The sequence below is a fragment of the Crocodylus siamensis genome, chromosome 5 (genome assembly GCF_052110815.1).
Source record: "Crocodylus siamensis isolate JL-2025a chromosome 5, ASM5211081v1, whole genome shotgun sequence".
Lineage (NCBI taxonomy): Eukaryota > Metazoa > Chordata > Crocodylia > Crocodylidae > Crocodylus > Crocodylus siamensis.
In genome coordinates, this window is record NC_143399.1 from 9,407,339 (window position 1) to 9,431,395 (window position 24,057).

Here is a 24,057-nt window from a genome sequence, read left to right on the forward strand (position 1 = left end):
CACCTTTTTTGATACTCGCCCTCAATTCCATCCTCTATGCTCTGTTGTCCCGTCCCCCCCCCCACTTGATAATTGTAGTCTTAAAATCCCATTCTTACAGTAACTTTGGGTGCCTGTACACAAGCAGCAAGGCTGCTCTGATGTGTTGTAATTTATAATGCAGCAGTGTGTTATAACTACCGTGTTAGTGTGACAATTACCACGCTCCAGCTGCTTTTCTTGTGTATCAGCATCCCTGTGCTTAAAAATGGTGGTGGGGGCAGTTTAACTAAAGCTCATTCAAGCTTTAGATAAAGTGCTCTGGCCACCATTTTGAAACATGGGGACCCTGATATACGAGACGCTCCAGGTGCTTTCATTAGAGAGCCGCTCTAATTAAAGTGTCTTCCCACTTCTGGAGCGTGTGTATGGATGCCCTTTTCTCCCAACATCTGTTTGGTCACTTGAAAAGTTTCTAAAGGCTTTTAAAAATGTTTGTGTATCCTTTGCCAATTTACTGTTTAATTTGTCATCTTTTAACTTTTAGCACTACTGTTAACTGAGAGGGGAACTATTTTGTTTATGCTTGCCCCAGGTGATAAAAGATGTTTTAGTCCATGGTTCCCTTATCAGTTCATGTTTAACATATTTACATAATTTCTAATAGAAGAATAACATTGAAATATTCTGGAAAATAATGGTCAGGATTTTCAAAGGTGACTGCTGTTGTGCATGCCCTATTCAAGATACCTTCAAGAGTCCTAATTCTGAGCAGGAAATTTCTCCTTGGTTGTCATCCTGCCTCTCTAGTGATGCCACAGGCACCAATAAGTAGCCTTGTGCAGTGTGCTGGCATTGCCATTAGTTCAGTGTGCCTTGTAAGGAGTTCTATTTTACTACTAAAAATGCTTTTAAATTTAGCAAAGTTGCCCTCCTTTTTTTAATCTTTATCAGCTAAGCACATTACTTTACAAAGTTACTGGCACTAAAACATATTGTACCTGCTCTGAACATGTCCGTGTTGTTAGGACTGATTGTAGATGAACGCACAGACTCCTTTTTTGGAGATAAAACTTGTATGATCTAACAACAGAAAGTAGTTTTACTACTGAGGAATAGTATGTAAAGTAAAATAAACTTGCTCATTTTTATTGCTGAAAAATGCAAGTTAGTATTTGGCATAAGGAGAGTGACCACTACTAATCTTGTGACAATTGAATACCATATATATGGAACCCCTTTGTAAAATCTGAAACAACTGTCACCTTCTTAAGTAACTGCAGGGCCATAATGTAGTGACTTCTACCTTCCCCTATATTCTTATCAATTATTTGGCTGGGCTGGGGGTGTTTTTGTTATTGCTGTACATTCATTTGTACATCATGCCAACATAACCAGAGCTTTTCATGTGTCATTGAACTTTGAGTTCCATGATGCCCAGTTTAAAACACCCCTTTCTATTCTTAAGAAAATGTCATAGGTTATTAATTCCTCTCTTCTTAATTCTTTTCTGCCAATCTTTTCTCCCTCTTCTGTTGCCCTATAAACACCTTGGTGTTGCTTGATGGATTATGATGGCTTACGAAAAATGAGAGATGTACATTAAATCTGTAAACTGGGTTTCTTTCAGGTTCATATATTACCACTGACAGGCATATTTCCAGTTGGGGACTTTCTTTAAAAGAATATTCTCATCTTGGAGTACCGTAGAACCTCTTGCAGTATTTATATGTAACTTCCTGAAATAACATTGGTTTTGCAGGTATTTTAAACATCAGCTTGCAAACTTGAATGCTTAAATATAGATTGGTATCTAATTTTTAGGTCTGTAAGAATGTAGTTCATATTTTTTTTTCTCAGGTTTAAATGTATGCCATATGTCTGCAAACTGCTGATTTTAGATTTTTAGTCTAGAAGCCAGCTGCTGGTAGGATTTCAAACAAACCAACAAATCCTAGGCCAAAAGTGAAACGCACTTGCTTTAGTTATGGTCTGAGAAGAGTGTAAATACCTCCGCATTTAATTCTTAGTGTCTTAAAACAGAAATGACAACTACTTATAAAGTTTTTAAAAAAAAAAAAAGGACAGCAGAAAAGAGATGTTGAATAGTTGAGTCGGTGTAACTTGGTAAATAGCCATTTGAGGTTTAAAGATCACTTGCATTTGTTTTTTCCTTAGTGATTGTTTAGGAAGCTAAGCAGTGTTTTGCATCAGCCATGTAAACACCAGATAAAGTTATAACAAAGTTTAGTTTCATATTTTAGACAAATATTCTGTAGTAACCATTACATCTCTTTATCGGGCAGACATATTTAGTGTATTCCATATTAGTGAAATTTCTAGGTACCACCTAGGACATGTTTAGTGGGAGTTTTAGAGAAATGAGCGATCATACCAGCTACTTAGTAATCCAGCTTTGCATGCCAATCAAACATATCCCAAAATATCTGGACACGTGATTTATGGGGGGTTTTTGAGGGTAAGCACTGAGTGTAATTTTAATATTCAGTATATTATAATCCGATACCCAGGTATCTTCTGCTCTGCTGCCTACATACCTAATGTGTTTTGTTTGTTTTTCATTAAGTCTCATACATCTTTTTGGAAATGTTCTGCTAGTTGTAGGCATCTTTCTTTTTTCCAGTGAGGCTATCAGTAGTTGGGAAGCAAGTAACAGAAGGGATTCATTCTTCATTTCTTTGAGTGCGACTCTTCCTGTTAGGAGGCCCAAGAAGGATTGTTATTGAATCACTTGATTTTAAAAAAAAATCAAAAAAATCTGTAATGTCTGTTTACAACTGGCATCCCAGTGTCTTTGACTGGATCAATCCCCATAAATGCATAGATCTCCTCTTTTTTGCTGCAATTTTGCCAACGGTTGATTCTACACTTGCCTGTAATGTAATAAATGGTTTTATTGAAACACCTTAAGTAATCATAATGCAGACTCAGAGTGCTGGTTTTTTTTCCCAAGTCAAAGCACATTCCACTGAGGGAACTTTTTCCTTTTGGTTTATTTTCACATCACTCTTCATTTCTGCAGTTGCCAAAGTGTTCCCTAGTATCTGCCATAACTTTCTGAGCTACTAATTTAGGCATTTCAGGTGCTGAAGTATCTTTTTCTGTGTCCGAGATGTCTGCTCAGTTGTAAATCTTCCTTCTGTATAATGTGGAGGGTTTTTTTGTTTTGTTGTTGCTGGTTTTTTAAGTTGAGAGTTTTGAATGGGAATCCCAGGTTAGAGAGACTTTCTGTCTAGGATCTGCTGTAGTTTTCCCTAGTGTTCTCTTGTGATTAAGCTGAGGCAGAGACCTCTTGGGAAAACTTCAGCTTGTGACCTTTGGGGGAGGTTTTTGTTTGCTCTCAGGCTTTTTTTATATTTAAAGTCTTCTATTGATGATGAAATTTCACAACTGGCTCTCGTGTTCTGTTAAGGGGCCCAGGAGGAACAAATAACACAGCCTGTATTCTCTCTTCTCTCAGTTCTTTGAGAGAGCTCAGATTTAAAAATGAGTCAGTCGTCTTCCTTTTGGGAGAGGGGTTTTATCCTTTTAGCATTTCAGGCAGCCCCTTAAGTCTAATGTTGTATGTCATGTCTTTTTCTGTGTCATTTAAATTAAGTTGGGTCTCTTTCTCCCTCTGGTGTAATAATGCCATGTAGCCCTGCAGTCCTGGCTCTCACTTGTTTCTCTTGCACAAGCATGGGAATTTGATCTCCCAAGTCCACGTCTCCCTTTACTGCCAGAATGCTGAACCCTACAGATCATTCCTCAGGGCCTTAAACTTGAATCGACTCCCTGATACCTGTCTTGATAGCTAATGAGTTGTCTTTGTCTCTGCTGCCCCTGCTTTTCCAGCAGCCATTTCTGTGCTTGCAAAGAGGCCTGTCACATTGTGGGCCCATGGCTCTTAATGGGATTTCTTTTTCTTTGAACTTTTGGGGGTTTGGGGGTTTTTTTTCCTTTGAAGGTCTGTGCTCTACAACCCCATACTCTATTTTCTAGGGAGAAGCAGTAGGGAGTGGATGAAAGCAGATTAGTTTTGTCCCTTCAGATAGTCTGGATTGCTACTGTTTACCCCAATCCCATATTTAACAGAACTGTGATTTTGACTAGCCACAGAAATTAGCATTTCTATTGAAATTCATAGGAAATTGGGGGAGGGGGGGTTGTCCATATCAATGCACTCCTGTGGGAACATAAATGAGTCTTGCCTTGGAGGGTTCTCTAGCATCTGTGACTAATTCAGCACCCTGGCTCATACAGTTGGTCATCTTTCCTCATCTATCAGGGCAGTAGTGTCCCTCCATCAAGTCCAAATTGGGTCTAAAAGCAGGGTTTGACTTATTTAAATGCAACCAGTGGTAGATTCCTTGGACATTTCTTAAATTCTGTAACAAGTTAGATTCAGCTGTTCCCTGTTGGAGGACCCCAGTCTCCAGTTCTCGACTTGAGAGTTCATAGATGTTAGAGTCGGAAGGGATTTTAGTAGGTCATCGAGTCCGACCCCCTGCCCTGGGCAAGAAAGAGCGCTAGGGTCAGACGACCCCAGCTAGGTGCTTGTCCAGTCTCCTCTTGAAGACCCCCAGGGTAGGGGAGAGCACCACCTCCCTTGGGAGCCCATTCCAGATTCTGGCAACCTTTACTGTGAAGAAGTTGTTTCTAATGTCCAACCTAAACCTGCCTGCCGTCAATTTGTGGCCATTGTTCCTGGTTATTCCAGGGGGTGCCCTAGTAAATAGAGCATCTCCTATTCCCTGCTGCCCTCCCCTGATGAATTCATAGGCAGCCACAAAGTCCCCTCTCAGCCTTCTCTTGCTGAGGCTGAAGAGATCCAGGCCCCTCAGTCTCTCCTGGTAGGACCTTGCCTGCAGGCCTCTGACCATACGAGTGGCCTCCTCTGAGCCCTCTCAAGGTTCTCCGCATCCCTCTCGAAGTGCGGCGCCCAGAACTGGATGCGGTACTGCAACTGCGGCCTGACCAGTGCCGCATAGAGGGGAAGCATCACCTCCCCAGACCTGTTCATCATGCATCTGCTAATACATGATAAAGTGCAGTTAACCTTGTTGCTCACTTTGGCACACTGACGACCCGTGTTCATCTTGGAGTCAACGATGACTCCAAGATCCCTTTCTGCTGCTGAGAAGGTCGCCCCCACACCTGTAAGTGTGCTGTTGGTTCTTTTTGCCCAGGTGCAGCACTTTGCACTTGTCTTTGTTGAACTGCATCCTATTTCGTTTGGCCCATTTTTCCAACCTGTCCAGATCCACCTGTCCATTCCCTGCCCTCTGGTGTGTTAACTTTGCTCTATAATTTGGTATCATCTGTGACCTTGGACAGGGTGTTCTCCACGCCCTTGTCCAAGTCGCTGATGAAGATACTGAATAGCACTGGTCCAAGGACCGAGCCTTGCAGGACTGCACTGCCCACATCTTTCCTGGCCGATATCGACCCATCCACCACCGCTCTCTGGGTGTGACCCCTAAGCCAATTTGCCACCCACCTGACCATGTAATCACCTACATCACAGCTGGTCAGTTTGTTTATGAGAACAGAATGAGATACCCTATCGTTAAAACTTTCATTTTCTGTGCCTGAAGTACCAAGCCTCATCACTCTGACAGTCCTCCTCCTGACAGCTTCTCCCACCGTCCTCACCCCAGGGATTTTGTAAGACAGCTTCTTGTAGTGATCTGCTTCCTAGATACCTTTTTGCTTGCAAGGTCTTACCCCTGCCAAGCTTTTTTTTTTTTTTTTTTTTCTCTCCAGAGCTTCTTGTTCTTGGATTTGGTGTGTTGAACTAGTTCTTCCTTTTTTTATCTCGGGGCATTGCATGAGCCTTCTTCATGACAGGTCTCCTTGGCTGTACCAGCAGTTCTTTTGAACAGTTCCCACCTGCAGCACTGTCCCACAGGTGTAGTCGCTGCTCTCAGGATTAGCTCTCCATGTCTGAGCAACTCCTCCTGTACAGTTCCCTAGTCTCATGTAGCTCTCGTGAACTGTAGCCCTTGGTCTGATAGTGGACAGTGCCCTTTTCAGGTCTTTGCAGGGCTCCCCTTTAACCCCTGCTGGCAGGCTGCACTCTGAGGACTCTGGCCTTAAAGGGTCCGCCCTGCTTTCTAGTAACAGGGCTAGTGTTCCTTGTTACACTCCTGCGTAGCTGTAGTTGGTGCTCCATGCCATGCGCCTGTGCCTGTGCCTGTGCCTTGAATGGGAGGGAAACAAAGTAGTGATTGTAGTCTGCTTTGCTGGAGTAGAGTAGAATGAGCAGAATAACAGGCTGGGATGTAGGTTTCAAAAAGCTAAGTCGGGACACCAGGGTCATATCACTTAATCATGTCATATTCTTTAAGATCTAAGATAATTGCATTTTTAGCCACATTGAAAATCCACTGCATTTCTTTTTCATACTTAGTGTTACAGAGTATGCCCAATCTGTGTATACTGATTTGGTATTGAATTCCTCTCCAAAGTTGTGCATTTCACTTTTGCTAAGTTACTTGGATGCAATAACTTTTCTTGGGTTTGAAAGACCGGGACCAAGCAGATTTGAGGATTTACTTGAGTGGCTAGTGTTCTAAGCAAATAGGATTTCTAGGCTTTGCTTAGGATCCCCTGAAAAATACAACCAATCATTTATTTTGTCGGATAAGAGACTTTGAGATCTCAAATAGGTAATTCAGTGTATGGAAACTTTATTCTCTTGAAAGAAAATAATATTGGTTATTAAAGCCAGTTATTTCTAAATCGGTGAAATAAATTGCAAAGCCCCAGATTCACCCTCAGCTCCCCATGCTGCTGCACTGCCGTGGTTCCTGAGAGGAGTTAAGCCACAGGAAAGCATACAAGCATTCATTCTCCTAGATTGGAGTGGAGTTGATTTTCTTTTTCTTTTTCTTTTCCTTTTTTTTTTTTTCCCCCCCTCCTTTCAGAACCACCATTTTTGGTCCAAGACAAGCAGTATAAACAAAAGCTTTTACGCTTTGGCCACTGTGTCTAGACACTACTGCAGGCAGTCATGGTAGCTCCACATCACAGGTTTAGCCAGGACTAAAGCTGCCTATAGACATGCTTTCGCATTCTAATTACAGTAGTCCCATGTCACCTCACCATCGCATGTATTAATCCCTTGCGTGTTTTAAAAGGGCTGCAGGGGCGCTTTATTTAAACCTTGTTGAATGAGCTTTAGATAAAGCATCCCATGGCCACTTTAAAATGTGAGGAGGCTTAATACATGTGACAGCGAGCCGTTTTAATTAGAGTGGCTGTCCAGAACCTGCTGTAATCAGAACAGCCCCCTCGCCCCTGAGCATGTGTGTAGACAGCCTAAATGACTTGTGACCTGGTTCTGTTCTCCATCTCTGCTTTAACGCTGGTGCTGTTTCTTAATTTTGGTAATTCCTTTAGGCCAATATAACAGCAGCATTTTTCCTTTTAAATGATTATTTGCACAGTTTAATTCCATATTGGGTGGAGCTTGGATAAATATTTCCCTTACTCTTCCCCGTTAAGACTAATATGTGAGATTTTAATTTTAACTGCTGTGTTTTAGTAAACTGATGTTTAGCTGCACTTTAAATTCTGTCTAGATTGGAAATGTTCAGTTTCCCACCAATAGATCATGTTTTGTGAGCCACTTCATTTGTTTCCAAACAAGATACTTATATCCAAATAAAATATATATTTAATTATTCCCAGAAGGGCTTTGTTTGGAAACAACTTGAGTAGTTGGCAGTATCGCTGGAGAAGAAGGAAGCTTCTGATGCAACCAACCTTGATCTAAATAACCTAAAAATTTGAATATCCTACTGAAACGAATTCAAGAAAGTTGATAATTGATCATGGCCAACTCCTATGCCAGGAGTTGGAAAGCAGGGGGAGTTCAGATATGTTGGGAAGAAACATTCCAAGTAAATGGAAACATGGGTATTTATAACATGATATGACTCTTTAGAAGTGCAAGGCTAGCAGTTGTTGGATGCATTGTAAATCTTTCTTTTTCTTTTTCCTTTCATGTTTTAGTTACGTCTATGGAGTGTTTGCTTCTGTCTTGATTTTTCTTTTTCTCCCTGTTAGGAAAAAAGACAAAACAATAAAAACACTGGGGGGATGCATCTTATCTACAGACCACAGTTAGTGCTCCCTTTTAAAATATTCTTTAATAATAACAAAGTATATCCTCATCTGGGATAGTATCTTTGTTTGAAACGAATTTCCCTAAGCCCAGCCTTTACACACACTCCTACGAAGAGGGGGAGAGAACAGATGTATGACAGTCAAAACCACAGTCTAATACTGCAATACTTTCTGCAGTACCCAAGGTCTGATGTGTGATCTCTCCCTCCATCTTGGGAAAAGATCAAAAACAACTCGTTAGGTTTGTTTCTTAATATGTTGATCGCTTGGGTCCTTAGTTTACTGAAGTCCTGCCTTGTAATAGGTTCCTGTCCTTCTGCTGTTCCAGCCGTCCGAGGTGATTCAAGATCTGCTTTTCTGTGTTCGATTTTGTAGGTCTGGCTCAGTGTGCTGAACTGTGCTGGCAGCTGAGAAGGGAAGCCGGGAAGAGGCAAGTTCCTGGTGCAAAGGTTGCTCTGCAGCATAACATAGGCCTTGGTGGGGCTGTAGTTGTGACCCTGTACAGAATGGGGTTCCCTGAAGCAGCAGGGTAAGCTTGTCTTATTTGTACATATAAATCTGTGCCTCCCGATGGATGAGCATGTAGCGTTGCACTGTAATGCAGGCGACATTTTGCTCGAGTACTTTGTATTGTAGCTTGTCAGATCCTGATCGTGATGTGGTTTGAGGTTCTGCACTCTGAAACCAGAACATGCACTGGATGATGTTTTAACTAATTAATTTTATTTTTGCACATTTTAGCGTCATTTCATTACCTTAAATAGTCCGCTTAAACTCTTTTATGCTCTCTAGCTATGCAAGGAAATACAGTTCTGAAGGAAACCCCTTGCTCGGCCTTTAGGTGCAGCTGTTCACTTTGCATTCAGTGAAAAGTTTTCATTTAGTTTCTGCATTAGTTTAGAAGGCTACTTGTATTTTCTGAATTGTGTTCTTGCGTGAGCCTCCATGTCCACAGATCCCAAATCAATTGGTCAGAAGAGGGATCTGCAAAGCTGGCACTGATATCCTATAACTAAAATAAATCCAGATATTTTAAGACTGCAATTTACATTGCCATAAAGCAGCACAAAAGCTATAAATTTAATACATCTGCACTCCAAAATCCTCTAGACTGCATGGACAAGAAATTCATTTTAAACTGTTGAAGTAACAAGTGCTAGTTCCTTGGTACAAAAGTCAGTAACCAGAGATTTCTGTCAGATTTGTATTTTAATGTTTTTTTAGGCTTACATGGATGTAAAATATAGAATAAAACAAAAATAACTGCTGACACTTTCTGGACAAGTAATAGACTAAGATTATTTTCACCGAGTACACCCAAGTGTCATACTTTAACCAGAAAGACCCTGCAGTTCTTAGTTAAGGGACTTTTGTCATTGACTTCACTGAGGCCAGGATTTCATCCCTCGCTGCAGAGACGTGCTTGAATTTCAAAGTCCAGGAAGTGTAAGGTTCATTAGTGCTTTCTGAAATCTTGATAAATGAGAAAGGATTAATAATATTCAGTAGAGCTCTTGTATACTTTTGTGGATAGGAAGTTATCCCGTGGCTTTAGTAACTAATGTATGTAGAATATTTGCTCTTGGTGTTTCTTCTCATTTGCAAGAACCTTCCCCTTTGAAAAAAGTATTGTAGATACCAAATAGATTTATTAAAGAACCATGACTTTCAACGGAGAGAGAATTTGAATTATTGGCTTGTGAGAGTCTTTATACAAGGGAGATAAGCTACAGAATTTTTTAAAATTAAGTAAACAAGAATTAAGAGCAAGATACATTTACATACATTAATAAAACTACCCATAAATCCATTTGCATTTGTATATTTTTCCTGTCCCATGATCTATGGACAAAGGCATGGTGAAAAAAAGGCAACTGCGGGGGCGGGGGAATGGCGGTAGACAACTTGAGGAACTCCTGACACAGGTGATCGTGGCCAAGAATTTAGAAAGATTTAAAAATAGGAAATCAAATGATCAGAATGAGCAGCCTTTATTATTGTGTGCCTACTGGTTAGGGTCATGAAGAAATTCCCCCATTTTGTAATATACATGGCTGTACTCATTGTGGCAGTCTTAAACCTTCCTGTGTTTTATGCAGTCTTGGCTAGTGGTATGCCATACTCTTGTACTGTAACACTGCAGCTGTGGTATTATAGTAACAGGCCAAAATGTTTTTGTTTCAGAATCTTTTGTGGTCATATAATATAGTTTTAAAATGCTGATCTTCATGGAGGCTGTGATTTAAAATAGATTAGTCTGTTAAGTACACCAGCGCAAAGAGGGAGACAAGGAATGCTTTCTTCTCTTGGTTCTTAGTATGTTTTTGCAATGTAGTTAAAATTCAAACTAATTACACTAGGTCACTTCAAACTTTGTTTCAGTCACCACTCCCCTCCCTGATTTTCATTAATGTAGAGGCTTGAAAAGCTGAAAATAAAAACAAAAACATTATACAAGGCAACTGGTGGCCTGGTGTTCTTGGCAGTGTTTGATCCTTTTTATCAATCTGCCAGAATTCAGTCACCTTTAGGCTACTTTGCACGAGACATCTATTTGTGTTTGCCCAGGGTGCTGGTTAACCTTTGCAGTACTAAACAAGGATTTTTTTTGGTTAAAGCAGACAGAGTTGCTATCTTAATATTTATGTTTACATTTGATTTTAATTTATAGACTCCCAGAAGATCTGGCAGCGGGCATCAATAAAGCAACACAAGAAATGGTTTACATAGTGTCCTTTTTCTGACATCCTTTTATCCATTTTGTCTTCTTAAATGTCAGGCTCTTTGAAGGCAGGCATGTCTTTCAAGATATGTTAGTATGGGAATGCTCTCCTTGTGTGTAGATATGGCATCTCGGGGTGACCATATGTCCTCTTGCCTTGTTCCCGCACGGTGGTGGTGGTGCCTGCCCTCCCGCCTGCCTGGCACACTGCACCACGCCACCTCCTTGCCAGACTGCGGCCTGGGACTTTTGCCCAGTTGGCCAGGACCGGCCTATAGAATCCAGGACTGTCCCAATTAAACTGGGATGTACGATCACCCTATTCTTAAAGCAAAGTATAGCAAACGAAGTGTGGACAGCTGCTCTCTGCCTTTTATGTAACTTCCTTCCACAGACTTGGCATGCCAAAGATTAGCCTAGTGAAGAACTGCACTTCTTTGATGTTTGCGTTGTTTCGTTATGCAACTGTGGTGCAACTGGTTGCATAACTGGGGAAAAGGTAGCTGCACTTCATGGTTAAAAACAGCCTAATCGGAATTTTTATTTCACAATGGTGTAAAAAGCACTGATTTTTATTTATTTATTTTTTTTGAAAAAGGCATTTTAAAATATGTTATGATTAGTGGCTTTATTAATGCGTTTCTCTGGAAATACAGCCAGATAATAAGAGCACAACTTTAGGTAGGCTTGAAGTGACTTGATAAATGGAAATATGGGCTTTAAGGCTTGTTTGTTTCATCTCCCCCCTGCTATACAGTTGGCTTAATAAGATATCACCAAAAAATCCCTGCCTCTAGGAAAACGCAATGCATTTATTTTAATCCTAATAATGCAGCATCTTGTAATAAGCTATACATGTGGCTTCATCCACCCTACAAAGCCTTCCAAGTAAAAGATGCCTTTTTGGCACAGCTTTACACTTGTCCACATCCAATTTGAACTTGCCTGTAAAATCTTGACTTTTTGTCAGTAAGAGAGAACAATTCTCCCTGAAGGGCATATCATCTCTAGCAACAATCTCATAATAGCACTACCTTTTAACAGTTGCAATGTCTGGTAGTTTTGAACTCTATTGCTAGAGGTTCCCAGTGCCTGTCCTTTCCCATTTTTAAAATCTGTCATGTTTTCAGCATGCCTGTCTCCTTTCTTGCCCAGCTTTTCAGAGCTCTGTGCAGCGATTAGAGCTCCAGCTAAACCTCCTGCTGTTTTCTGAACCAGGAAAAAGTTCTGGAAGTCCTTGGCCTTTGGGGAGAAGGGGCTGCACACTCCCAGCTGCAGTGTAACAGTAGAAACAAAGGCAGTCTATGCTGACGTTGCAGAAAGGATGGGAAAGCTTGCAGATGAGCAGAGAGGAGGAGCTTAAAATGGGGAGCAGCTTGCAAGGCTGCAGTACAGGCAGTCCTCAACTTGCAGCGTTTCGAGTTACGTTTATAAATGACACCCTGTTTCAACTTTCTGACCTCAGTTTCGACTTTACAGTGCTTGATCCAATGTTTGCTGTGTTGCTCATCTCCCTGGAGAACGTCTGTCCAAACTTCCTTGGACACTTTCTTTAAGAAAGCAGACAAGACTCCAGAAGAACCTGCAGCCAGGCCTCCTGAGAAGACTCTAGCCAAGAACCCTTCAAAAAGTCTTGGGGCTTATAGCGTGCCACAAGCTGAATGTCAGTAGTAGTTTAATTGCTCTGTGGGGGAAAAGGCTGAGGCATACTGGGGTGTACTAACAGGCAGGCCATATGCAAGTGACAGGAAACAGTCCTTTTTCTTTATTTAGCATTGATGAGACTGACACCCAGATTACAGGTTACCTTGTTGGTAGGTTACTGATAAGAGGTGGAAACAAGTCTACAGCCCAAACTTCTTTTTGCTTGCACCTGAAAATGTAAAAATAAACATTTATCCCAAAATCCTACATTGTGCTGTTGTGGGGAGCCAGATGCATGTGTAGAAATGCTCTAAGCGTCAGGCGCTTTGAAAAGAGCCTGGCGCTACAACGCATGCAAAATAAGTGGCAAAATGTGTGTCAGCGCTGAGAAAATGGCGGCGGTGCACTTTTGAACTAAAACGCATCAGAGGTGCTTTAGTTCGAAAGCTCCCCACTGCCATTCTCTGTGTGCTGATGTGCATTTTGCCACTTATACAACTCCATGTGGCACAGCGCAGTTTGCCTTCACTTGTATGCAGAGCAGACTCGATTAATCGAGTCTGTTCCGAAGTGGCAGATCTCCAGAGCGGCGCGGGACAGAAAAGTATGTGTATAAATGCCCATAGATTTTCACCTATACTAGCTGGGGGATTTGAGAGACGGGAGGTGGGTGGCACGCAGATTGGCAGCATGCCTTTTTGAATTTGCTGAGTTTTTCCAAATTGCCTTCTAGCCTATGCCCAATATTTGTAGATGGCTGGTTTTAATATTTCAATAAATGATCTCTGGTTTTATTTAATTTTTTTTTTTTTTTTTTGTTGAACTGAAACTTTGGGAACAGGACTGAACCAGATCCCTCATGGACTTGGAAGTTGTCAGTCAGTTGGGATTTATATCCTTGGGAAAGTGGGTGGGTTTCTTATTGTGATCCAGTCTTTCAAGCATTGTGGAATGCTGTTCCTGTCTCTTCCCTACCTGACTTTATGGCCTTCTCTGACGAGGCTGCTTTTGTTTTTACAAACTATGTAAGCATTTTAACAAAAAATATATGTATTGTAGTAAAATAACATCTAGTATATATGGTTATATCAATCACTGCTACTGCTGTTTTAAGATAAAGCTATGATATTGTGTGTATATGGATTATTTTTAACGTATGGTCTTTCCTTCCTTGAGTTCTTTTCTTGCCCCTGTGAGATGAGGGCTTTTAACGTGGGTTACTTGCTCCAGGAGGTACAAGCTGGCATTAGCACACCGTGTTCATTTGCTAACATGGCTGCTCTTTTACCGGGGTGTTTTCCAGTGCTACTCTAGCTCAAGCTACGATAGCTCAAGAGGAGTTGACTCCAGTCTAGATCGGCTCGTTCTTCATTGTCTAAAAGTTAAGTGAGTCAAATGGGGGGGTTTCTCTTCTCTCATTTCAGCAACCACCGCATCCAGGCTATTCCCACCAGTGCGCTTGTTGATGGATTTAAAGCACATCTCGTCTTCAAAGAGATTGAAAAGAAACTTGAAGAGGTATGTAACCTCACTTCATTTCTGTAAAAAGCATCTTAAAGGACAATTTAACTTTATTTCAGTTGTACTTTGGGCTCAGAGGCTGGAATTCTGCCCTTAATTCACTCCTTAAATCCTTGTCAAGCTTATTGCGTTTTCATATCGATTTAACAATTTAAGTAAGTGATAAGTTAAAAATAAAATGTAGATTTCCTCTGAATTAATGTTCCAGCTACCATTAAAGCCATATTTTATTGAGATTTAGATGAATTTGCTATATATTTATTAAAACAGGGACTTCAGTAGGAAGGCATCCTTTCCAGGCAACAGTTACCAATTTTTGCTGAACTTCAGCATATTTTAAAATGGAAAGTAGGTTTCCTTTGTATGTCTACCAAAAGGATAAGTTATATGGGGCATGAAAGAAGCTGGTTGCCATTAGTTGGGTGGGGGAGGTAGGGAGGCTGCCTCGGTGTAGGGGCAGGGATTTGCCTCCTTTCTTTTTTTTGGACCTGGATAAAAGAGTTCTGTCTGTCTCGAGGCTGGGAGCTGGTTCCACTCCCCCTCTTCTTTTTCATTCTCTGTTAATCTGCTGCCCCAGCAAGTGTTGGTGGCACTCTGGAAAGCTCCTGACACCTCAACTGAAGTGATGACAGTAGTGGCAGCAACCCTTGCAGACTTTTTAAAATCATCATCTCTTCAGCCCTGATGACGTGTTTTATTACCTGCTCAGTCCTGTAGGCTGATGCGCAACCCTTCATCAAAGCACTGAAATATCTTAAAGATGTATGTCTTACTGTTCATTACTGCTATGAAGTTTGTAATGGATTCAGTTGCCCAGAATTGCATTCACCAGAGAAGCTTTCTTACTTTCTCCTGGCTGGGTGAGGAGGTAGGGAGAGAAGTAGTCTTCCCCCAGCATGGCTTCTGGTATATTTAAGGCAAAGAATTAAGTATCTCATTACAGAAGAACAAAGTAGTAAAATAAAGTTTTTCCAGTTGCTTGTGGAAATGGCTTTGGTGTTTCTTGGATTGGTTGTGCCTAAATAGATTTTCTGGCCTTTGGCAAACTCTTGAATCTGTGTTCTGAATCCTGTAATTACACCAAACACCTGGTGTTAATCTCTTCCTGGAACGGCTGGTGCATGTGTGGGGTAAACCACTCCTCTGAAATAATAGGAATACAGATTTGTATGCATGTACAAATCAAAGTGGTCTAACTTTAGTATTAATATTTAAATCATAATTAAATTGGTATGAAATTATTAAGTCATTATTAAATTGTGATTATTATTAGATCATTATTTATAGGAAAGTGTTTTTTTTCTTCCATTTAAAATTAAGTTTTAATTTGCAGAAATGGCAAAAAATCTCTTTATACATGAAACTCACAGAGGGTAAAATGAGTTAGAGAAATGCTGAGTTCAAAACTTTCAAGTTGATTTTTTTTTTTTGTCTTTTTAAAACTGTACCTCATTATGGCTGATGAATGTACATAGCTACCTAGTTACTGTTAGTAATTCTCAGCATTTTTCTTGTTTGCTGCTTGCTTCTTGCTATGACAGTAGGGAGGGATCATATGGCCTGCAAATTGAAAGCAAGAAGTACAGAACAAGCTGTTTGTTGTTTTTAAAAAAACAATTGTTGTTTATAAAGAGTTAATATTTTCCTGTCCAATAATATAATATCCTCTCGTTGGCATCCCATGTGTTCCATTGGCTTTGCTTCTTGAAATGCAGAGGGCTTGTAAGTGGTTATCTGAGACTGGATTTACTTATCCTTTTTTCATAATAAACTTTTCTATATGCTGGGAGATCTTAAGCCCTAAAAAATAGGGAATGACTACATTAAGTATAGCAATTGTTTCCACTGATATTAAAATTAATGGATTTTTCACTTTTCAAAAAGTACCATATGCATTATATTATTTTGTATGAACCTTAGCGGAATAATAGAAAGGTTTGTTTACTGTACCTTAATATATCAGTATAAATAAAATTATTTAGAAATTGTGCCAGCACAGATTAACTGAAAGGAATGATTTGTCTTGTAAATGTTCTTGTCCATAATTGTTACAGGAGGGAGAAAAATTTGTTAAGAAAATTGGTGGTGTTTTTGCCTTCAAAGTAAAAGATGGTCCTGGTGGTAAAGAAGCAACTTGGATCGTAGATGTGAAAAATGGGAAAGGCTCTGTGGACGTTAATTCAGGTCAGCCCTCATACTTTTCTGTTGTGATGCATGTCTTTTTTCATTTTGATTTGCTATGTTGTATCAAAAGAGGCTATCAAGCCCCTGAAGGTTTAGTACAAAATATGAACTTGCCTAGTTAAAAAGGAATGAACGCCGTTGTTATTATTATAGTCACCAGTCATCTCTTATAAAGTTGTTTTTAAATTTCCATTGTAGGACAAAGATTGTTCTTTTGTTCTTTGTCAAGTTTGTTTTTCCTATTTCCCATTACTTTAAAATGCTGGCTTTTTTCAAAGGCTTTGCGGTTTAAATATGCAATAATTGAAGAGCCTGAATAGTGCCATATAACTTGGGGAGGAACTAACTGCCACAAAATCCTTGCAAGCAAGCTAAAGAAGTATGAGTTGGATGGATGGACTGTATGGTGGATAGAAAACTGGCTGGATTGTCAGGCTCAAAGGCTTGATGTCTAGTTGGCAGCCAGTACCAAGTGGAGTGCCCCAAGGGTCAGTCATGGAGCCAGTTTTTTTCAACATGGAAGATGGGATGGAGTGCACCCTCAGGAAGTTGGCAGATGACACCAAGGTAGCTTGGAGGGTAGGGCAAGGATTTGGAGAGTCCTTGACAGATTGGACCAAAAGAAATCTCATGAGGTTTAACAATGAGAAGTTTAAAGTCCTGCAATTAGGACAGAAGAATCCCATGCATTGGTATAGGCTTGGGACCAAATGGCTAAGCAGCAGCTCTTCAGAAAAGGACCTGGGGGTTATAGTGGACAATAAGCTGAACATGAGCCAACAGTGTGCCTTTGTTGTGAAGAAGGCTAACAGCATACTGGGCTGCATGTTGCCAGCAGATCAAAGGAAATGATTGTTCCCCGCTGTTTGGCACTGGTGAGGCCACATCTGGAGTACTGTGTCCAGTGTTGTCCACATCTTCTTTTCTGTAGTGGGTGGTCCACATGGGAAAGAGTCCAGCAGAGGGCAATGAAAATGGTTAGGGGCAGGACACATGGCTTATGAGGAGAAGCTGAGGGAACTGGGCTTACTTGGTCTCAAGAAAAGACTCATGGGGGGCATTTAATAGCCACCTTCAACTCCCTGAAGAGGGGTTCAAAAGAGGATGGAGCTGGACTATTCTTAGTGGTGGGCCAGTATGTATACACTGCCTTTATTTCCCAAATCCAGTGAAACAGGATAAAATTTGGCCATCTAGGTACTTTCCTAGCTATCAACTAAAGTAGGCATTGATTTCAAGTTCCGTGTAAAAGTACATGGATTAGGGAAAGAATACACATGAACATTGGCTAGATTGGTGAATTTTGAATGTTACAAAAGGCATCCAAAGCATTGGAAAAAGAGAGAGGTAAGCATCTGACAAGTGTCTTTTTTGCACTGAAGTGGAGAAAAGAAAGCAGCCTAAAGTAAACCTAGAATTTGTTTACTTAATATACCTTAGAGAGTTGGGTAATTTGACTTTTATAATGTTGTTATTGGAAACAGTACAACTATATAACTGAAGTTGATATCACTAAGATAATGTTACTTCAAAGGAGATTTTTATGCTGCTCTTGCTTTCAAAGAGCAATTACATGTACTGTACTGTACTGTACTATACTATACTATGGTTTTGTTACGCTGACAGCCACACAAGTGCTAATCAACTTAGTGTCGATTGGTTTAGTGGAGCAGTTGAACCTTAAGACAAAAAACCTATTCTGACTGCTTGTCACCTGCACATCAGTGATTTGCCACTAGAGGCTTGGTGGGCTGGGGAGGACTGGGAGTTGGGGACAAGATCAGCTCTGCTTCTGCCAGGCAGAATGAGCCAGTCAGCAGTAGGGCGAGCACTGCCCCCTCCCCCTGGGACCGCCTCTGCTACTGCTAGGCAAAACAAGTCAGTCTGGGGGCAGTGCCCTCTGGTGCTGGGACCAGCTCTGCTCCCACTGGGCAGAGCAAGCCCATCCCAGCAGCAATGGGTGGCGGTGCTCCGTGCCGCTGTGCTTGGGCCAGTGGGAACAGAGCTGGTCTCAGTGGCAGTGGGGGCTGTCAGGAGGCTGTCAGCCATCAGGAGCTCCACAACTGTGGTACTCATTCTGTCCAACATGCCCGAGAGACAGGGCATCATGTCTGGCCCTGTTGCACCTTTGTGTCTCCATTTGCCTGAGGTGCCACTGCATTCTGGGATGCTGGAGGACTTCAGTTTGGGCGGAATAGTTACCTGGAGTGGCCACAGCTTAATAAAACAACTAGGAGCAAAACTAGGCATATTCGAGAGAAACCTGCCCTCTGGAGTGGCATAATTTAAACCAAATAATGAGTGCTTTACACCACTTAAAAGGTGCTAATGTACAGCCAGTCCAGGCGTTAAGAATTCTAGAAGCTGCCTAAAATTACTGTGTAATATGTTTGTCTTTCCAATTGTAATCAAAATCCATCCACAAAACTAATAATGGAATAACAGGCATTTTCAGATGGTCTCGGAGTTCCTTAAACCTTGTGGCCTTCCAGTTCAGCAGCTGCAGCTCTGAGAACTTTTGGAACAAACACTCCCACCCCGCTCCTTTTGAGAAGTGCTGGGCAGGAAATGCCTGAAATTGAAGTTTTAGTGATTTGTATCTCCAGGAAGTGCCTTAGAGAAAATAAAAAGTGACTGTTACTTTTACTTAAAAATTAACTTTGATTAATAACAATCAAAAATGTTTTAAAGAAGGAAAAAAGGCCTTTCAATTGAGATGTTAACTTTTCACATTCTAACTCATCCTATATGGATCTGTTCTGATATCAGTGAATGTCTTCAGCACCTTTCACAATTTTTAAATTTTACTCCATATAATCCAGGATAAAGAACAGCCAGTGCCATGTTGGAATCTGCTTTTTCTCAAGTATGCATCAGGCTAGTTCTAGAGGGACTATCCAAACTAGTTAAGTGATGAACGTTCAGGGTAATTTTATTTGAACTAAAACACATGTAGCACTTAAGTAGCACAGTACTTGTAAGCCAGGAGGAGAAGAGGCTATGACGAGGCTAAGTCACCTGAACTAGGGCAACTTAGGGACTAGTTGTGTTACTTCCAAACTGTAATGGTGCATGCTAAGCTCAGCCCAGGAATATGTTCATCCCTGTGCTGGCATATCTCCTCTATCAGGATTTGTAAAGATGTGCTCAGAAATCTGACATGGGGCCACCATGAGGCCTGTTGAATCTTTGGCCCACCCACATTCTAGGGCAGTCCACCCACTTTCCTGCCATGCCTTTGATGTAACTTTGGAAGTACTTTATAGGTGGGAGGCTGCCCATTTTAATGCCCAAGGCCAAAAATATAATACACAGCTCTGTGCTACTCCTACACTGTGTCCCACGCCTCGCAGATGGCATCACTATATGGATCTGGCCCCACACTGAGCCCCATTACATTCCATTCTGATAAGTTGAACCCCAACCTGGATCCCACCTAGTCAGGAGGCCTAACCTCCACCATCATGCGAGGCTGCAAACTCCCTAGACACCTTTCCCTCTCGGCACTGCCCCCCTCTGGGACCTTTGGCCTTGCAGGCCCTGGCCTTGCCTCTAGACCAGTCAGAACTCCAGACCCCTGGCTCTGGCTATCCCTTGTGGTGGGCGTCCTTGCCTTTTGACCATTCTGGTCCTGGCCCCAGCATTGATCACTTGAGGGTTTCCTGGCTTGGTTCTTGAGCAGCTAGCCCTCTCCCTCTCATGGGTCCACCTTCTTGGGCTCTTCCAGACACAGCACACTTGATCTCTAGGCCAGTCTGTACAAAGTCCTTCAGGCCCCCCCAATGCAGACCCTACTTTATACAGCCTACTTACACATGCCCTCTCATTGGGGCCACTGCACCACCCCCTCACCAGGGATATTAGGCCTGATGCCCCTTGGGCCTCTGACATGCCTAGACCCAACACCTGTCTCCTCTACAGGGTAACCCACCAGGTCGTGGGGGCTGAGGCTTTATGGTGCCCCATACCCTTCCCTAGGGATGCACTGGTGTTGCACTTCCTGGGGACCATCCTGCCATGGACAGCCCCACTACACCATCTCAGCAGGGTGTAGTTTTAGGTCATTCCCCAGACCAGGAACCTCATTCATCCCCATAATGCCTACCCTGTCCTCCAGGTGTTCTGGGAGCAGCAGCTCCAGCTGGCTAGTGTTGTCACTCTCCCTCTCTAGATGCCACTGCCAGCTCAACTGAGGGCCTGGGTTTGTGGGGAGGCTGCCCAGCTCCATCCTCCAATCCAGAGGCCCTCTTGCAGTCACGTGACCTCCTTGTTAGGCTTCCTGCACCTGTTGGCTGCTCCACAGCCTGTTCAAGCCTCTTAAAGGTACCAAAGGTATCCTCCCACATAAGATATTTTTATGGCTTTTTTCTGGACTGCCTGTACCAAGTTAGAACCTTCCCAATTAGAGCCATGGGGCATTTATACACATACCTTTTTTCCACTGGAGGTCCACTGCTTCGGAGTAGACTCAGTTAATTGAAAGGCCCTGGCATGTGCACGTGTAGAAATATCCAGGGATTTCAGTGGGCAGTTTAATGTCACTGAAGTCCTTTGACCAGCATTAAGAGGAGTGTGTATTCAATCGCTCTGTTTCTGTTCCTCCTGCCTCCTTGCTATTAGGACTCCTAATCCTTGGAATTGGTCTGTGACTGCAAGCTTATTTTACAGGGTGCCAGCAGTCATCAGATGTTGACTCCCCATTGCATGGCCTAGCTCTAATTATGCCCTAGTAGTCCCAGGAGACTAAAGAAAAAAGACTTTAGGTTTCAATGCCATCCAATCCCTCTGTTCCTTATTAATGAATTTACAATGTTTATACTTGAATATTGCTTGATTCCATAGGTTATTTGGTAGAAGTCCTGCTTGGGGCTCTAGTAGATCCTTGTGCAACAGAGCATCTTTGATCAAAATTTTTGCTGACACAACTCTTCACATATATTGATCAGTTATGATGCCATTACCTGTTGACAATTCATCCCCCTTCTTTCCATCATCTCCTGAGTTGTTAAGTAGCATGTGATCCTGCAGACTATGACTTCTTTGTTCCCATAACTCACCTGCGTCCTCAAGAGCTTTGAAATGGCTCTTGCTTAAAACTAACAAACTTCATCTCTTTCTCCACTTGATGTTAAACAGTCTAACTTTGCTGTGTTACAGATAAGAAGGCTGATTGTACAATTACAATGGCTGATGCTGACTTGCTGGCTCTAATGACGGGGAAAATGAATCCTCAGACAGTAAGTACAGAAAAGATAAAATGATGATCTCTTGGATACAATTGTCCTAGCCTTTCATTTTACAAACAGTGTCCAATGGAGAAAACTTTAAATTTATTCTAGTTTCTTTTGACTAAATGATCAATATTTTTATGCCAGACCTGCTTTTGAACACCTTTCAGATGTAAAAGATAGCAAATTTTAAACTCCTATACTAAGCTGTTTCTATTGTTCTTGATAAAATACTTAGCTGGAAAATACATGCAAGGAAACTTCCTCTTTTGGGATTACTTCAGTATTCAATTTTATGATAAGAGCTACAGGCTGAAGAAGTGAAGAGTAGAAAGTACATTAATCATGGAATGCCTAAGTACTGAACAGTCGAAAACAAAGCAGTTATTGTGCCACAAGTGTCCTAGGGTTCTATAAATATTTCAGCTGCATTGTTTCTTTAAAAAATTATTTCCTGTTTTCCTTGTGGCTCTTGAATTCGATCATATAAGAAGGCTAAAAGATACTTTTCTTTCTCATTTTGCAGTACTGGACTTCCTGATCATACAGAAATTTTACTGAAGCACTTTATGATTCAGTAGTTATGGTTGAATTGCGTGTTCTACAGTTAAAGCAGGATTCAACTACTTTGTGTGTATGAAGAATACAGTGACTTCCCACAAAAAAATCCTTTGCTTACCCCTTTGAGTAAGCTTGGGATGGACAGACATATGCACACAATCTCCCCTCCCCCCCCCGACTTAAAACTAAGACAGCTAACTACATCTCTGCTCCTTTGAGTATAGCCTTTTGAGTATTTAAAGGAAGCTCTGTCAAGCAGCATACAAATGAAAGGTCCCTGTAAATAAATTGAATACTTGGGGTGGCATTCAGTTCCCTTCCCAGTTGTCTTAAGTGGCCAGATTTTAGTCATAAGTGCCAAAAATAACTCTCATACACAGGTAGGAGGCCTGTTCCTGGATACATAAGTCTGCATGTGAGGGTGACTACATTTGTGTGCAGACCAGGCATGTACCCTGGCAACAAAACAAGAGAAGAAGAGCTGTTTCTCCCCCCCCACCCCATAGCTGAGTGGTTAGGGCATTCGGTTGGGAAACAAGGGTACTTTTACATGTCCTCTAAGGGTGGTGGGGGAGCAGCATTTTTTAATTAGAGCAGCTCTAATTAAAGCATTGCCATGTCTCCTGTATCAGTGTCCCTGCACTTAAGAATAGCGGTAGGGTGCTTGAACTAAAGCTTGTTGGACAGACTTTAGTTCAAACACCCTGCTGCCATTTTTAGGAACTGATGCACAAGATGCAGGAGGCCACTGGAGTGCTGAAATAGCAGTAATTAATTGAGTCTGCTCCAACACTGGACTTCCAGCACATCATAGCAGCCTCTGTGGTCATGTATGGGTGCCCCACGAGACCAAAGCTCTAGGTTTCACCCTCGTTCAGGTGGAGGTTCAAACCTTTGAACGTGAGTTTCTAACTTCTGAGCATAGTGCTTCAACCATCATGCCAAAGGCCAGGTGTTACCTCCTTTGGAAACTCAGCCATTGCCCTTTGTATTTGCTAGGACGTGAAATATCAACCTGAATGATTGACTGAAGTAATCAAAAATAAAGGAGAGTGTAACAACCTTTCTCTCATCTTTTTGCAGGCTTTCTTTCAAGGTAAATTGAAGGTGGCTGGGAACATGGGTTTGGCAATGAAACTTCAGAACCTACAGCTTCAGCCAGGCAAAGCTAAACTTTGAACTCATTAAATTAAACACTTGGCTACATTTCACAGTCAACATTTGGTGTGTACATGTATTTGTCAAAGCTAGAATGGAATTAGACATTGGAAATTACATGACACAGGTTGTGGATGGCCAGGTCCATCTTTCTTAAATCTTGTGTTAATAGAGATCTCAGTGCTATCTCGCTGAATTCCATAACTCTGTCTATGGAAAGTTAATATACTAATTATGATTTTTAGGCTGAGCTAGGGCACCAGTGGTTATGAACAATATACTAGCAGGTATTATGCAAGTGAAATCAGTTTTGACTAATGAAATTATTTAAATAATGTTTGGGACATGTTTAATAAAGTCCCTTTTGACTATCAGTTTTAGTCAGATACATGGACTAGTTGGAAGGACAATGGAAAGATGAAGACAAATAATTTGGTAATAACTTGTTTAGTTTCTTTTATCTTGTTCATTTTTGTTAACAATGTTTAAAAACCTGTAATGGGATTTTAGGGGACACTTTCTATCAGACTTCCTTTACTTAACAGAAAAGTGTTTCTTTATAAACGCCTTCTGGGCAGGATCTAGACATTTGACAGAATTTTTTTAAAACAAACATTGGGAATCTGCTTTTAAAGAACATTCCATTTTGGAAGTGAACAAATATGTAACTAAATAAAGGCATCCAAAAATAGTGGTCAGGACAAAGAATTTGATCTGAGATTCACAGCATTTGCTTGTAATGTCTCATTGCCCTGAAATAAAATTATGGGGGGGGAGATCATCTAACATTTTAAAATCTGTTTTGTTTAAATGATTATCTCTTAAGCAGTTCTGGAGTTGATAATTAATTATCTTGGCATTCTGTTTTGCAGATACAATGTATTCTGGTTGAATGTTTAATAGAAAATTAAACATACTTTTCCTGTT

The 24,057-nt window shown here is 41.3% G+C and overlaps 1 protein-coding gene across 1 annotated transcript in view; it reads left to right on the top strand.

The window, feature by feature from the left end:
• The window catches only part of SCP2 (sterol carrier protein 2), a 48,567-nt gene extending 24,510 nt beyond the window's left edge, over positions 1-24,057 (top strand). Inside the window, exons 12-16 of the mRNA XM_090047650.1 lie at positions 8,488-8,641; positions 13,903-13,996; positions 16,054-16,183; positions 21,341-21,420; positions 23,056-24,057. Coding sequence (XP_089903776.1) covers positions 8,488-8,641; positions 13,903-13,996; positions 16,054-16,183; positions 21,341-21,420; positions 23,056-23,151 — 554 coding nt within the window. The 3' untranslated portion in view covers positions 23,152-24,057. The remainder of the gene's footprint in view (positions 1-8,487; positions 8,642-13,902; positions 13,997-16,053; positions 16,184-21,340; positions 21,421-23,055) is intronic.